Here is a 16,958-nt window from a genome sequence, read left to right on the forward strand (position 1 = left end):
ATGACAATTTGTCAAACTAACTTTTTCCACTTGTACCTTTTTGTTATATTTGTATGTGTAGAGAAATCTGAAGATTTTTCTATCGTTGGTGCCTATTTAGAGGGTTGGTATACTGAATCAGGGCATGTACAACAAGACTAATCACGCTGGTGCCCATTTAAAAGGTTGGTATACTGAATCAGGCACGTACAACAAGACTAATAACGTTGGTGCTCATTTAAAGGGCTGGTTTACTGAATCAGGGCATGTACAACAAGACTAATCATGTTGGTACCCATTTAGAGGGTTGGTATACTGAATCAGAGCACGCACAACAAGACTAATAACGTTGGTGCTCATTTAGAGGGTTGGTATACTGAATCCGGGCATGTACAACAAGACTAATCATGTTGGTACCCATTTAGAGGGTTGGTATACTGAATCAGGGCATGTACAACAAGACTAATGACATTGGCGCTCATTTAGAGGGCTGGTATACTGAATCAGGGCATGTACAACAAGACTAATCATGTTGGTGCCCATTTAGAGGATTGGTATACTGAATCAGGGCATGTACAACAAGACTAATCACATTGGCGCTCATTTAGAGGGTTGGTATACTGAATCAGGGCACATACAACAAGACTAATAACGTTGGTGCTCATTTAGAGGGTTGGTATACTGAATCAGGGCATGTACAACAAGACTAATCATGTTGGTACCCATTTAGAGGGTTGGTATACTGAATCAGGGCACATACAACAAGACTAATAACGTTGGTGCTCATTTAGAGGGTTGGTATACTGAATCAGGGCATGTACAACAAGACTAATCATGTTGGTACCCATTTAGAGGGTTGGTATACTGAATCAGGGCACATACAACAAGACTAATAACGTTGGTGCTCATTTAGAGGGTTGGTATACTGAATCAGGGCATGTACAACAAGACTAATCACGTTGGTGCCCATTTAGAGGGTTGGTATACTGAATCAGGGCATGTACAACAAGACTTATCATGTTGGTACCCATTTAGATGGTTGGTATACTGAATCAGGGCACGTACAACAAGACTAATCACGTTGGTGCTCATTTAGAGGGTTGGTATACTGAATCAGGGCATGTACAGCAAGACTAATAACGTTGGTGCCCATTTAGAGGGTTGGTATATTGAATCAGGGCATGTACAACAAGACTAATCATGTTGGTACCCACTTAGAGGTTTGGTATACTGAATCAGGGCATGTACAACAAGACTTATCACGTTGGTGCTCATTTAGAGGGTTGGTATACTGAATCAGGGCATGTACAACAAGACTTATAACGTTGGTGCTCATTTAGAGGGTTGGCATACTGAATTAGGGCATGTACAACAAGACTTATCACGTTGGTGCTCATTTAGAGGGTTGGTATACTGAATCAGGGCATGTACAACAAGACTTATCACGTTGGTGCTCATTTAGAGGGTTGGCATACTGAATTAGGGCATGTACAACAACAATAATCACCGAGATTTGCTTACTCTCAAATTTTATTATTTATGAACTTCTGGACAGGAATGCAATCATGTCCGCATATGAATGCACCGAATTTGTTTCAGACTTGGGCAGCTTTAGCCATTGATCTTAAACTAAGAGAAAATTATAGATGTAACATCCCCGAAGATTGAACATAGAGTTGTTTCTCTTTCCATATCAAAGCTTTAAAACAAGGACAATTCTATGAGATACGTGATAAGCCTAGGCTGGCTTACATCAGTAATGCATGATGTTATAATATGAACAATAGTACTGTACAATTTAAAACCACTATATTTTTGTTAACAAAGCAATAAATAAGAAAACAAATAATAAGCAAGTAAAAAGATAACAGTTTCCGAAGAGGAAGTGATAAGTTTAAATACTCTGGCTAAAAATACTTAATATCAGACGGAATAATCAGAGATATAAAATATAGAGACATTGGTAGATACTATCTGAAGCACAAAGACTGACAAAATATATAATGAATATAACATGTGTGAATATGAAAGTATGTTATTCATCTAAGCTAGCAAAACTTGAGAAGTTGAGTTAATTTTCTTTACAATGTTGCGCTGATCAATAACAGCGACGTGTAATGCTACTTGTAAACGATTCTATATCCTGTTCAGCTTCGTGTCTGGTAACTCAACTGCTGTCGAAGTCTATTAATTTCCTCTTTATATCTGTAAATACAACCGGAAATTGTAATTATAAATGCTACGGTCAGCGGCCAGGGTCGATCTGAGCATGCCGACAAAAGTAAAAGTTCTGATACAGCTGGACGCACAAACTAGAATGAAAACAGTTTCATGGAACAGGTATAGGTGACAAGCAGAGCAGGTGACAAGCAGAGCAGGTGACAAGCAGAGCAGATGAAAATCAGAGCAGGTGACAAGCAGAGCAGGTGATTGACCCTATACCAAACTCTTGAAGGAACTGTTTGCAAAAAAATCTGATGCTGTAAAATGCTGAACACACACGGCAAGCCTGAACATACACACCAATATTTTTAGCAACTGCACACTAATAAGAGAGTACCTTCTACTCTGCAAGTTTGCTTACTCACAGATAAAATGGTTCTTAAAAAACATTTGTGTTTGGCGAAAGCTTTTACAGCAAGATCGGTTTTTTGACACGACCATCCTAATAGACAACAAAGACCCTAAAAGATATTACCATGCTCCATGTAAAACCTTTTTAGTTCTTAATAATAAAAGTGCAGAAAGCTAGAAATTGGCTTAAATAACCTGCTGCCTTAAAGCTTTGAGCTGAGTAGTGCGCCTTATAGCCCATTAGTAAAACAAAAATTGAATGTAGCTTTTCTTTTAGACCATTATTCTCATAGGGATGGACAACTCCACCAAATGATGTCAACTGAGACGCGAACTTGCAGGACTTTAACAATACTTTCTCTCACCAATGAAACTGCAGCAAAAGTTAATAGTTTCTCTCATCCTTTACACCGCTAACAAATTTTATTTTATTTACCTTTTGTATAATTATGTATTAAAGCCTAAATATCTTGACATCCACCATAGATCTATGATAAAGCAGGCAAAAAGTTATCACAAACCTATGAGTGGTCGTTTACCTGGCGAGGTGTTTGTCTATGTAATCCTGACTCTCCTTCAATTGCTCCTCCAGTATAACATTCTTACTTAGCAGAGAAGCTCTCTCCTCCTCCAGCTCTCTCAATGTCTGTTCAGAAAAGTCCCTCAGCTGTTTCCTCACTGATGTCCAACTGTCCAGATCAGCAAATGTGCCCGTACCCGGTCTAACAAAGTAACACCCAGAGCTCACAGACAGCTGACAAATATTCAATGTCAGTTCAGTGAGACCCATTTAAGTTAGCAAACCTTAACTTCACCACTTTAAATAAGAACAAGTTAGAACAAGCGGTAGAAAAGTTCATATCAAATATAAAATTGTTGAATACATTAAATCAGAATATCTATTAGATATCATGACATACTGAACAAATCTCTTCATTTATTGAGATCGCTCAGTCTATAAAGATCTCTCGGTTGATTGAATTTTTACTGTCTTTTACTAAATTTTTACTGATTGTCTATAGAGAGAATACTACTACTAACTGTCTATAGAGAGAATACTACTACTACTACCTGTCTATAGAGAGAATACTACTACTACCTGTCTATAAAGAGAATACTACTACCTGTCTATAGAGAGAATACTACTACTACCTGTCTATAGAGAGAATATTACTACTGTACCTGTCTATAGAGAAAATACTACTACTACTACCTGTCAATATAGAGAATACTACTGTACCTGTCAATAGAGAGAATACTACTACTACCTGTCTATAAAGAGAATACTACTACCACCTGTCTATAGAAAGAATACTACTACTACCTGTCTATAGAGAGAATACTACTGGACCTGTCTATAGAGAGAATATTACAACTACCTGTCTATAGAGAGAATATTACTACTACCTGTCAATAGAGAGAATACTACTACTACCTGTCTATAAAGAGAATACTACTACTACCTGTCTATAGAGAGAATACTACTACTACCTGTCTATAGAGAGAATACTACTACTACCTGTCTATAGAGAGAATACTACTACTACCTGTCTATAGAGAGAATATTACTACTGTACCTGTCTATAGAGAAAATACTACTACTACTACCTGTCAATATAGAGAATACTACTGTACCTGTCAATAGAGAGAATACTACTACTACCTGTCTATAAAGAGAATACTACTACCACCTGTCTATAGAAAGAATACTACTACTACCTGTCTATAAAGAGAATACTACTACCACCTGTCTATAGAAAGAATACTACTACTACCTGTCTATAGAGAGAATACTACTGGACCTGTCTATAGAGAGAATATTACTACTACCTGTCTATAGAGAGAATATTACTACTACCTGTCAATAGAGAGAATACTACTACTACCTGTCTATAAAGAGAATACTACCACTACCTGTCTATAGAGAGAATACTACTACTACTACCTGTCTATAGAGAGAATACTACTACTACCTGTCTATAAAGATAATACTACTACTACCTGTCTATAGAGAGAATACTACTACTACTACCTGTCTATAGAGAGAATACTACTGGACCTGTCTATAGAGAGAATATTACTACTACCTGTCTATAGAGAGAATACTACTACTACCTGTCTATAAAGAGAATACTACTACCACCTGTCTATAGAAAGAATACTACTACTACTACTACCTGTCTATAGAGAGAATACTACTGTACCGGTCTATAAAGAGGATACTACTACTGGACCTGTCTATAGAGAGAATATTACTACTACCTGTCTATAGAGAGAATATTACTACCTGTCTATAGAGAGAATAATACTACTGCCTGTCTATAGAGAGAATATTACTACTGTACCTGTCTATAGAGAAAATGCTAATACTTGACTACTGATTAGTATTATACTGAAAATCAGCTAAACTTCTTGTAACAGCAACAGTCAACATATGATCTAACAGTAGTATATAGCACAGGCTCTCTTGCTTACCGCAGGGGTGGGCTAGATGTTTCTGTCATTTTGCCAGCAGGTTTAAATCTACCTGTTTGGTCACTCAGCTACAAAATGACTGCTTTATATGAGATGGAGGAAAGGGATCTATCAGATGCCTAACTGACATTTCACAATAGCTTTGCTATAAACAAATGGACCTTATACAAAGACATTAGACTATGTCATTAACTCACTTACCTATTTAAGTGAAAGCATGGTAAATTAATGTTTAAGAAGAGTTGTGTCCCCAATTTAAAACAGCAGTAGCTGACAACTCATGAAGGTTAAATGCAAAATCTATTTGCAGCTGTTTGTTAGTTTGCAAAAAATTTGTAACTGACAAAAGTTACAACTTGACCAGACATTCCAAATTTTAGGCTAAAAGCTCGACAGACAAAGTTAGAACTTATCTCAGCTCAATGAGACCAATTAAACCATGTTTTTTATACCGGTATATTTACTACATAAGCATAATTTCAATTCGCCCATAACATCTTAATGATCATTGCAACAAACTTATTGGTCCAAACACAGCTCTTACTCAAGCCAGAGATCAAACTTTGACCAAAGAAAATCTTTTACCTGCTTGTTGCTTATTTTCAGTTTATGCAGCTCTGTTTGCAGTGTGACAATCTTCTTCTGTTGAGAGGACTGAAGGTCTGTGTCCGACATGATGAGTTCGTGTTCATCAGGACCCAAGTCTACAGAATCTAGCCCAAGAGCCTCCACTTGAGCTCGCAAATCTCGATAAGCGCAGAGCAATGCCTCATGCTTATGAACCACGCTCTCTATTCTGTTCTTATAGCTATGAGTGGCCTGACTGAGCTGGTCTTCTCTAGCGCGGTGCGAGGTCTTCATATCCTTTATCATCTTGTTGACGTACTGGGCTAGACTCTCCTCTCCCTTATCCGTGTCCGCCTTGTCGATATGACTCTAAGGCAGAGGAAACCACTTCAAAAGATGAACACCTGTTCGTGAATAGCTACAGCTCTTCTCTCCATATATATCAAGATTATATTGCGACTATCTTCTATTAGAGCAAATGACTAGCAAAGAAACGCTGTCTTCTGCTTTGACAAAATAGATTGCATTTTGTTGGTCTCATTGTAATATTAATAATAGAATCAAGCTATGTAATCCATATTTTTGCATATACCGTACAACCTCTAATTGAACGCCATGGTGCTCTATTTTTCAACTCTTCTTCTATGGTGGCAGTAAACTGGAGGTGACGTTCAAATAGAGGCTAGCGGTATATTTTTCAAATAACTTGTTAGAATTTTTGGAAGATAAATTTAGCCCTATTATGGGCGAAGTGAATGTCGCCTGTATTTTGCCCTCTTTTTTCGGTGGACCGAAATTAAACCTTTTGAATGCAATAAATATGTTACCTCTAACTTTTCAAAACTCTCCTAGGAAATATGCATCAAGAAACTGAGAAATATCTCTACCAGTTGATATCTATTGCTTGCAACTGACCTACAATGATATTATAGCCTGTGTCCTTCTTTGCAATTCATTGGAATTTTCAATTTTAATTTCATTCTAAATTTGAAGACATTTTTATTTTACATCTAAATTTAACATTGTTGAATAAACTGCCATCGCACTTACTGATATGTTTGCTACAGTTTGCAGCCCAAACTAGCATTTTATGTGCAATAAAAGTGGAGTAATGAGCATCGATCCAGTGTAAGCTGTGTTAAGATAGCCGCAAGGATGCTATTAAATAACATGCTATAAATCTGCATATTTATAAGTTATACAACAATAATTTATCAAATGATGCAAATATATATTCATGAACAATTGACATGAATGAACCATACTTATATTACATGCAGAAACCAAAATTAACGTTTTAAAAATAAAAATATTTTTATCGTTTGCTCGGATAGCTGCGTTCTGACTGTTGCTTTCGATGGAACGAACATCTTCTAATTGTCCAATACCTTCCACAATATCTTCTGGCTTCAATTCTTCTTTTGCACTGCTGAACCAGTCGATATTAGCGTCTAAACAATTTTTCGGCAGAGCAAAACTTTCACGCACTGCATTTAGCACTAAATAATGCAGTGCTAAAAGTTTGCTCGCGAAACGCATAACCATTAGTCCAAAACTTGCGAACCACTTTTTATAAGCATGTCCTTCGAAGTATTAGGACCACATTAAACAAGGAACTACTATTAGCCTGAGACCGTTATTGATTATTGCTGCGGAGTTGCTTTCAAAGTTTTAAAAATGAAAAGCTTTGGAATTGAACAACAACAAAAATTAATTGTTATTGATATAAACGACTCGTTGTTAATACAATTTTGTGGACACTTTTCTACTGAACAGTTGATATCATGGGCTCGAAAAGATCAAATAATGTCAAAATGGCGATCAAATAGAAGTGGTGGTGTATTTTTCAACCCTTCTCTCAAGGTGGCGATCAATTGGAGGTGGCGTTCAAATAGAGGTGGCGTTCAATTAGAGGTTTTACAGTATATTATACATGTATATAAATATATATGTATATATACATGTATATAGGATACTATAAATTTGGTAAGGAATTTATTGAAAATTGACTAAGCATAAAAATTACTAAAAACTTCATATAACACAAAAGGTGTGTAACACCGATCAGATAAAATGTTTAGTGAGGACTATACATGAATAGTCCTCACTAAACATTTTATCTGATCGGTGTTACACACCTTTTGTGTTATATGAAGTTTTTAGTAATTTTTATGCTTAGTCAATTTTCAATAAATTCCTTACCAAATTTATAATAAGCTCTACTTTAATATCGAGCACTTTACACTAACTTTTAGCCTAAATTTTATTGTATATAGGGTACTATATGCATATACATGTATATATATATTTTTTTTAATGGAGTATTCATGAGAAATATGGTGTACTTCATATACTACCTGCTCCTAACATACAGTTCATCATGTACCCTCATGTAGACATGACTGAAACATAATTTACTAGTCTTGAAGCAAGTTAATATTATTTATATTAACTAGAATGGAAACAATTGTTTCAGAATTAAAAGAAATCACATTTCGAATAGCTTCTGAAACGGATTGTTGTTGAAAACCGAGGTAAGGCTGTATGCAGAGGTTCACAGATCAAGCATACCTTAAACATGTATCCAATGAACATGGATTGTAATGTTTGATTTTATAGACATAACTTAAGCATGCATCCACTAGTCACGTCTTAATAATATCTTAATGTAACTGATCATGTGCTGCTATCATCAGCTATACCTGATGATGAGCAGAGCATGATGGACTATACCATAGATCATCCTATAATCAGTTATCAAATACATCAATTATAAAATTCTAATAACCAATATTATATTTTGGCAAAATTGTTTAGATGGAATCTGTAACTCTTCCATGATTATTTGTTTCTCTTGATAAACCCAAAGTTATCAAAGATGGTTGGATAATGAGAAAATACTAAAATTTACTAAAAATTTAACGTGTGGCAAAAACCCCAATTCAAGTTTTATACAAATACATGGCAAACATTGTTTCGAATAACAAATCTTCAGTGACAACCTGATAAAAGACAAAACATGTAACCTACCTGCATCATTTTGGAACTTCACCAGGAGGCAAGAGATAAGCAGCACCACTGGTTTGGCAGCATAAATGTAAGCACTATCGTATAGTTGAAATAATCAGAAAACAGCGATATAGTAGTCCCTTAACATTCTACTTTATAAATCCTTATCCTCTCCATCAACTAAAAGACATATATACTGTACTTACAGCAATGTCTTCCACATATTTTGTAAGCCGAAGTCTATACTCAGAGTTGACATCTTTGAGCTTGTGTTGTAGCCGATTGTTTGCGGCCTTCAGTTCGGTGTTCTCTCCCTCTACAGTTATGAGTCTCTGAAAACAGTAGAAATAGTCAGTATAACCCTTGCAGTACGACTAACAGAGTGAGTGAATAGAACTAACCAAGTAACATACAGCATTCATTGACGAAATCCGTTGTTGTCGTTCTCTGGCTAAGACCCTTAGAGATGCAAGGTCTTTTTCCAAAGAATTTCTGAAAATGAGAAAGCAAAAGTCACGGCAATATTATACAATATTTGTCTGTTTAGCGGTATCGACGGCTGCACTTGACTCCTGCTGGTGCATGAGCACAGCGAAAGAAAAAATCTGTTTTTAAATTATAATCTGCAAAAAAATCTAACTTGGTTTTACAAAAAAAGAAAAAGTGGTGGCATGTGGCAGCAGGTGTATGAGTAACCAGTAAGCCATGAATACACTAGTTCTCTCTGTGCTAGTACTGTTGATATATACTAGTAGAAATGTTGCCATTGAAAGGATGATAGCCAGAAGCCAAACGCTAAATGATATGATTATGTCATGCCGGCTGAAAACATCACTTGTATGTGAAAGTGATAGCTAATGAGATCATATATCAACAACCCTGTAACAGAACGCAAGTAAAGGTAATGGCAGCCTTACACTTGGGTGAGAAGTTGTTTCCTCCCGTCATTGTACTGCTCACTCAGCCTGGTCATCTGGTCTTCATAGTCATTTTGTTTGGCGAAGAGCTGAACATGAAATATGCTATGAATCAGTTTACAACATTATATGAACCAGACTTCAAATCGCTGACAAAGAAGCAGGTGACCTGAGGCTTTGATCATAAAATATTACTAATGACCTCAAAGTATAAGATTTGTAATCTACTCATTAGAGATGTGGAGTGAGCCAAGGGATGGCTCTACTATACTTACCTCCTTTTCAAAAAAATCTTGCCTTTTTCTTTCTTGTCCCAAGCCCTCCTACAAAACGTAAACAACTTTTACAATCCAACAATAGATCATTACTCCTACAATAGACAATCACTTTTACGATAGATGATAACTCCTAAAATAAATGATTACTCCTACATTAGACGATCACGCCTACAATATAGATGATAACTCCTACAATAGATGATTACTATTACCACAGATGATCGCTCCTACAATCGGAACTCCTTTTTAAGATCCGGAATACAATTTGCACCAACTTTTGAATCCTGTATATTTATATATAGTCTATAAAATGCTTGTCCTCTTGCAACAAAAAAGACAATTACATGTATAATACATCTTCGCTTTTCACAATATGTCAAACTAGTCTGAAAACGCAGTCTCATATCCAGTATCTCCTCCAACATGGAGACTTACTATGCAAAAAACATGCCTTTCTGCCAAACACCATGTTTTTGATCAATATACAAAACCTTTTTTATGCTGGCCTCTGATTTAATCAGCTACTCAGTCCACTAAGTTTGTATATATTTTCTACATGACCGATCTTAGATTAATAAAAATCATAAACGGCCAAGTGCTAGTCATACTCTCAGCCTCTCCCTTCACCACTAAAGAGCTAATATGAGATGTGCTGTTAGTTAAGGGGAAACATGAAGTTACCATTAAATCTTTATTAACTTGTAACGACTTTTAATGGTCCATAGTGACCGGGCAGGCAACCTGTTATTAATTATTGACCCTTAGCAGAGGCAGTATTTCGCTCGCCACCTATGGAGCCAGAAGTAGTTTGCTGTTTGAGGTGATTAATTCAGTGGAATTTCCCTGGCAACAACCTAACTAATTTCACTTTTAAAAAGTTCATATACACTAAGGCTTTAATGCAGAGACTAGAGGCTAGATACTGTCTACTCACCACATTACACTAACACGTTACAAACACATCAGAGCAGAAAGATTTTTCACATGCTCACTAAACAACTGACAAACTCTTTGCCAGGACATTCAAGAGTAGTTAAAGCAGCCATCATTAGGAAAGGAGCAGACAATTCAGTTTGAAAGTTTTTCGCAAGCATTCCTCTAACATCAGTTCAGCAAACTAGTTATATATTTTAAACTGTTCTCACTAGACCCGAAACAACATAATAATATTAGTATCCCACTTTAAGTTCTGCTACGTAAGACTGCCTGCTTCTCTACTAAAGCCGCTATGAATTATGACTTACCATATTGATGCCTCGATGAGAGAGCCGGTGTACTACACCCCGAATCCTTTCTTCTTCACGGGCTAAAGCAGAAACCTCACTCTTTATTTTTTGTTTATCTGCCATCTGAGCCAGAGCCGACTTTGAATTGATGAGGTTTAGAAGTTCCATCGTGAGCTCATCATTTTTGGCTATCTGAACACAAGGGTTGAGCAGACAAATAGTGAACCATTAAAATATAGACAGCGGCAGAAAACAAGATGAACCAATAATTAGTTGACATGGGAATGTAGATTGAAGTAGATGACCACAAGCAGCTGAAATATAGATGTCTATGCTGAGTATCACATTAAGAGCCAGTCATTTATTGCTATGTAACCATAGACTCAGTCAGATTACTGCGAGCATATAGATAGTAGAAATCTATAGCACAAATAACTCACTGTTATGAGTTCACAAGCCATCACTAGCAGGATGAACAGCATCCACCAGTCACAAACACACATAGTAGCTAAGAGGAATAATGCATGACAGTTTAACTACTATTGCGATTGTACTAAAAGAGAGACTACAATAGTTAGTGATACGTGTGAATGAGAGAAAGTATTTGGAAAAGAATCAAAATAGGAGAGTGAATCCTGCGCAGGAATACCTCTCTGTCGATGTCATCGGTTAAAGCCATGTATGAGGTTTTCAAGTTGATATACTCGTCGGCCAACCCCTTTCTGTCACGCTCAAGGTCGGAGAGCTGCTGCCGGAGATTTGCGACATTCTTCCGTAATGAATCCCGATCCATGTTAGAGACTTGAAGGTCATGCTCTAAGGTGAGAATCTGCAGGAAGTAGACTGAGATTCAGAAACTGCACCCTACTGACTACGAGCAGCCAAACTGAGTTCACTAACAGTCAAGAAGATTGAAACCAGGAATGCACTATAAAAACCATGAATCAAAGGCTAGATTAAGCTGGGTCAAGCAATCTTAAAAAGCCAGACCTTTAGTCTAAACAACTTAGAGCCATCAATTCATAAGTACATGTAGTTGTAACGCAAAGGATTTTTAGCTCGAAAAGGTTTGCTAACTAATGTGCTTTTTTCAACAATAATACATATGACCCATGTGATTACAATGTAGCTACCTAAAGAGAATACCTGACCTAGTAAGAACATTTTTTATAATCAGAACTTTTTATCATATCGTCTAGCATATGCTTTTGTAATGGATAAATCCGCTTCAACCGCTGCCAATCATAGCCTCAGGTACTCCACTACCTCAACCCCTGCCGATCATAACCTCAGGTACTCCACTACCTTGTTGTTAAGATTATAATGCATTGATTCCATCTCTTCCCTCAGCTTGTTGTTTTGTATCTGCATATCGATATAAGATTTGGTAGCCGTCAGCTTTTCTTCTTCACAGTCAACAAGCTGGGCTGACAACTCCGCCTTTGAGTTTGCCATGGTATTAAATTTGGAGTTGAGCTGTTCCAGCTTGAGCTGCAGTCGCTCCACCTGGTCCAGCAATCTCACCTGTACGACATGTCAAACCTGACACATGTGATACACGAATACAGCTAACATTTGCCTCACCTACCTGACAATAGCATGTCTCACCTGCGCAACTCGTCAAATCTGACAAGTGTGACACATACTTACACAGCAATAGTCCCATCCGCTCAATAAACCCAATATGACACATAAAAAATCAGACTGACAATAGCTATAACACTTGCTCAACATGCCAAATCTGACAAGCACGACACCTATATGACAACCCATCCGATGAACCCAATACTAAATCTGTACAATGTGACAGCACTACCACTGCAACTCAACACGTCAAATATCACAAGTATGACACTTGCTTGACAGCAGCATGTCTGACTTGTACCAAACCTGAGATGTGTGACAATATCCTGACAGCAGCAACAAGCTAAATCTCGTACACATAACATTTAAATTAACAAGAATACTCTACAAACCAGTTTCCTACCTCACTGTACTGTAACATGCGCAAACAGAAGGGTGTTTTAGCCCACCTTGTGATACATGTAAAGCATTAGCGACTAATATATAATAGAGCAGGAGGAAGAGAGCGGAAAAACTGTATCTACAGTAGTTAAATGGATTCTTGGAGATCAATATAGTACCAGTAAGAATATAGTGTCAGTAGGAATATAGTACCAGTAGGAGTATAGTACCAGTAGGAATATAGTACCAGTAGGAATATAGTATCAGTAGGAATATAGTATCAGTAGGAATATAGTACCAGTAGGAATATAGTACCAGTAGGAATATAGTACCAGTAAGAATATAGTACCAGCAGGAATATAGTACCAGTAGGAATATAGTACCAGTAGGAATATAGTACCAGTACGAATATAGTATCAGTAGGAATATAGTACCAGTAGGAATATAGTATCAGTAGGAATATAGTACCAGTAGGAATATAGTACCAGTAGGAATATAGTACCAGTAGGAATATAGTACCAGTAGGAATATAGTATCAGTAGGAATATAGTATCAGTAGGAATATAGTACCAGTAGGAATATAGTATCAGTAGGAATATAGTACCAGTAGGAATATAGTATCAGTAGGAATATAGTACCAGTAGGAATATAGTACCAGTAGGAATATAAATGGATGAACCATTTAATAAGAGGCTCAGATGTTTCAAACCCAATTTCAAAAGCATGCTTGAAATTTTAAACTGAAAACTCTGATTGATACAAATACGTAAACCAACGAGTTCTAACTGGTCGGTGAGTAAGAATGTATGTCTTTTTGCAAAGATTTTGTTTGCCAAAGTAGTTTTTGTAAAAATAGACAAATATATGGCCGTTGCCGAGATCTAAAAAATGGCACTTGAAGAAGGTTATCAGAAGGGTTTATTTCACATGTCAATGTTATTTCAGTATATGCTTATGTATACAAACGTATAGTCATAGTTATATATATATATATACATATCATTTATGCTACTGTTGTCATCGTTGCATATTATATAAACTCACAATTGGGTGTAATTGTTTCTTTGACATGTAATTAGATTCTGAAAACATATCTGAAGATATGTTATACATTAGTAGCAAGAAAACAGTTCAGCAGTTCCTGGCAGCAGCTGGTAACTGCATCAGTGTCAAAATCAGAACTATAATATGATTCCCAAGATGTATGTAAACACAGAAGACTATAAATATATACTATAGTGTCATGATACATAAAACTGCAATAAATTATTGTCATTCATAACTTCGTTTTGTGTTCATAGCAATTATTGTATTATTTTGCAATTATTAATTTTCATTTCAATACTCATCACCATTATACCATATTATACCTTATTGAACCAGGTAAACTATCACCTTGATGCAAATCCCTTTGTCGAAACCTACCTAGGCAAAAACCACCTCGGCTATTACTAGCATCACCAGCAATATAACTGGGTGTACGACAGCGAATGACTGCAAAGACAATCATGAAGTATAACTAATTCTGGCGATCCCCTGACTCGCGTATTGATAGGCAGGACATAGAGAGCACACAGTTCACAAATACATACTTAGATATCATTCAGATACCTAGGCTACCACCATATACAGGAATCTTGCGTGCAGTGAACACAAGAGTTGAATAACAGCGAGTAAAGATGACAATTAGAGAAGAGCTAGACAAGAGAAAGCTAGACAAGAGAAAGCTAGACAAGTCACAAGCATACTGAGCAGGAAGGAGCAGCAACAGTAAGCGGTGTTACCTCGTTGTAGTCCATAGCTAGTAGAAATGACAAGAGGGAGATTACAAGTTAGATGAGAAAGGTGTGACATTGATAGTGTCCTAGGTGACCGGGAGACAAGCACTCTTAATGCGCTGACAAATATCAGTGTTTGTCGGCGACGCTGCACCTACTAATTGACTGTACAAACAGTCTTGTATGACATTGTAATAAAGAAACATGCCTCAGTGATAAGTAAGAGCTGGTGTATGAATGGCCACTTTCACAATAAGTGTCTCTATGTATTAAGTTGCTTTATAGTCGCGTAGAAACAATAGCAGTATTTCAATGGCTAATAAAACATTAACAAGCTGACCGCAATAGTTGCTACTCGCTTAGTTGATTATCATGAAATTTTTCATGAAGAGTGCCAATGGCTTCCTCATACCTATATTTCATTTTAAAATAGGGCAAATGATATATACATGTAGTAAATGATATATACATGTAGTAGATGATATATACATGTAGTAGATGATATATACATGTAGTAGATGATATATACATGTATTAGATGATATATACATGTAGTAGATGATATATACATGTAGTAGATGATATATACATGTAGTAGATGATATATACATGTATTAGATGATATATACATGTAGTAGATGATATATATATATATATATATATATATATATATACATGTAGTAGATGATATATACATGTAGTAGATGATATATACATGTAGTAGATGATATATACATGTAGTAGATGATATATACATGTAGTAGATGATATATACATGTATTAGATGATATATACATGTAGTAGATGATATATACATATAGTAGATGATATATACATGTAGTAGATGATATATACATGTATTAGATGATATATACATGTAGTAGATGATATATATATATATATATATATATATATATATATACATGTAGTAGATGATATATACATGTAGTAGATGATATATACATGTAGTAGATGATATATACATGTAGTAGATGATATATACATGTAGTAGATGATATATACATGTAGTAGATGATATATACATGTAGTAGATGATATATACATTTAGTAGATGATATATACATGTAGTAGATGATATACACATGTATTAGATGATATATACATGTAGTAGATGATATATACATGTAGTATATGATATATACATGTATTAGAAGATATATACATGTATTAGATGATATGTACACGTAGTAGATGATATATACATGTAGTAGATGATATATATATGTAGTAGATGATATATACACGTAGTAGATGATATATACACGTAGTAGATGATATATACACCTTAGTAGATGATATATACATGTAGTAGATAATATATACATGTATTAGATGATATATACATGTAGTAGATGATATATAAATATATATACATGTAGTAGATGGCAGTCCAGAATGGACCAGAATGCTTTCCAAGGAGAGCAAAATGTGTGATATGATTTACCTGTCAGAAACTAGACAAATACATTTTACACCATGTTATAAACCCTAGTGATGCCGCGGCAGCGAGCAGCGCTTGCAAACAGTTTACAGTGCTGCAACATTGCTAATAGCAATTATGTGAGTCTTGGGAATTTTCCTGTTATCATCCGGGTGAGATTGAGAAAACTATATAGTAATATGAATGCATGTGCACACAACTCTCAACTCATTCAGCATTAGGGTGAGAAGGAAACAGAAAAAAAATATGTTAGTTACCGTAACTAAAATATTAATTCCTTACATTCTGAAACTTGAGAGGCTCAAGAGCTGAGGTGCTACGTTGAGGCAGGGCAGGCAGCAGTGCTGGTGGCTCCAACTGCACCCTCGCAGTTGCAGGAGTAGGTAGCTTTGCGGGAGTGGGTGGCTTTGGTGGAGTGGGTGGCTTTGGTGGAGCTGGTAACTTCCGGAGGTGTATAATGTTTGCTCTGTACTGGGTTATTAGGTGCTGAAATAGTGCACACAATACATCAGCTGACTATTGTCTAATTGCAGAGTCACGTCATCAGCTGGCTATTGACAAGAGTCATGTCAGGATTGAGAGATGGCAGGTGAACCCTAACTAAAGTGTCAAATTTGTGAATATAAAACTAGATGCTTGGCCAGTGCTCCCGCACACACCAGCTACTCATCTGTTATATGAATTTTCATCCTCAGCATGACTTTCCATCTACATCAGGTATTGTTACC

At 36.2% G+C, this 16,958-nt stretch overlaps 1 protein-coding gene across 1 annotated transcript in view; it reads right to left on the reverse strand.

Moving 5' to 3' along the window:
• Nucleotides 1-1,777: 1,777 nt before the first annotated feature.
• LOC137391149 (coiled-coil domain-containing protein 78-like) overlaps nucleotides 1,778-16,958 on the reverse strand; it is a 34,559-nt gene continuing 19,378 nt past the window's right edge. The window contains exons 8-19 of the mRNA XM_068077521.1: nucleotides 16,513-16,716; nucleotides 12,331-12,549; nucleotides 11,675-11,854; nucleotides 11,044-11,217; nucleotides 9,797-9,844; nucleotides 9,522-9,610; nucleotides 9,018-9,096; nucleotides 8,811-8,936; nucleotides 5,614-5,964; nucleotides 5,029-5,096; nucleotides 3,093-3,275; nucleotides 1,778-2,184 (exon numbers count right to left, since the gene is read on the reverse strand). Coding sequence (XP_067933622.1) covers nucleotides 2,127-2,184; nucleotides 3,093-3,275; nucleotides 5,029-5,096; nucleotides 5,614-5,964; nucleotides 8,811-8,936; nucleotides 9,018-9,096; nucleotides 9,522-9,610; nucleotides 9,797-9,844; nucleotides 11,044-11,217; nucleotides 11,675-11,854; nucleotides 12,331-12,549; nucleotides 16,513-16,716 — 1,779 coding nt within the window. The 3' untranslated portion in view covers nucleotides 1,778-2,126. The remainder of the gene's footprint in view (nucleotides 2,185-3,092; nucleotides 3,276-5,028; nucleotides 5,097-5,613; nucleotides 5,965-8,810; nucleotides 8,937-9,017; nucleotides 9,097-9,521; nucleotides 9,611-9,796; nucleotides 9,845-11,043; nucleotides 11,218-11,674; nucleotides 11,855-12,330; nucleotides 12,550-16,512; nucleotides 16,717-16,958) is intronic.

Source organism: Watersipora subatra, chromosome 1 (genome assembly GCF_963576615.1).
Source record: "Watersipora subatra chromosome 1, tzWatSuba1.1, whole genome shotgun sequence".
Lineage (NCBI taxonomy): Eukaryota > Metazoa > Bryozoa > Gymnolaemata > Cheilostomatida > Watersiporidae > Watersipora > Watersipora subatra.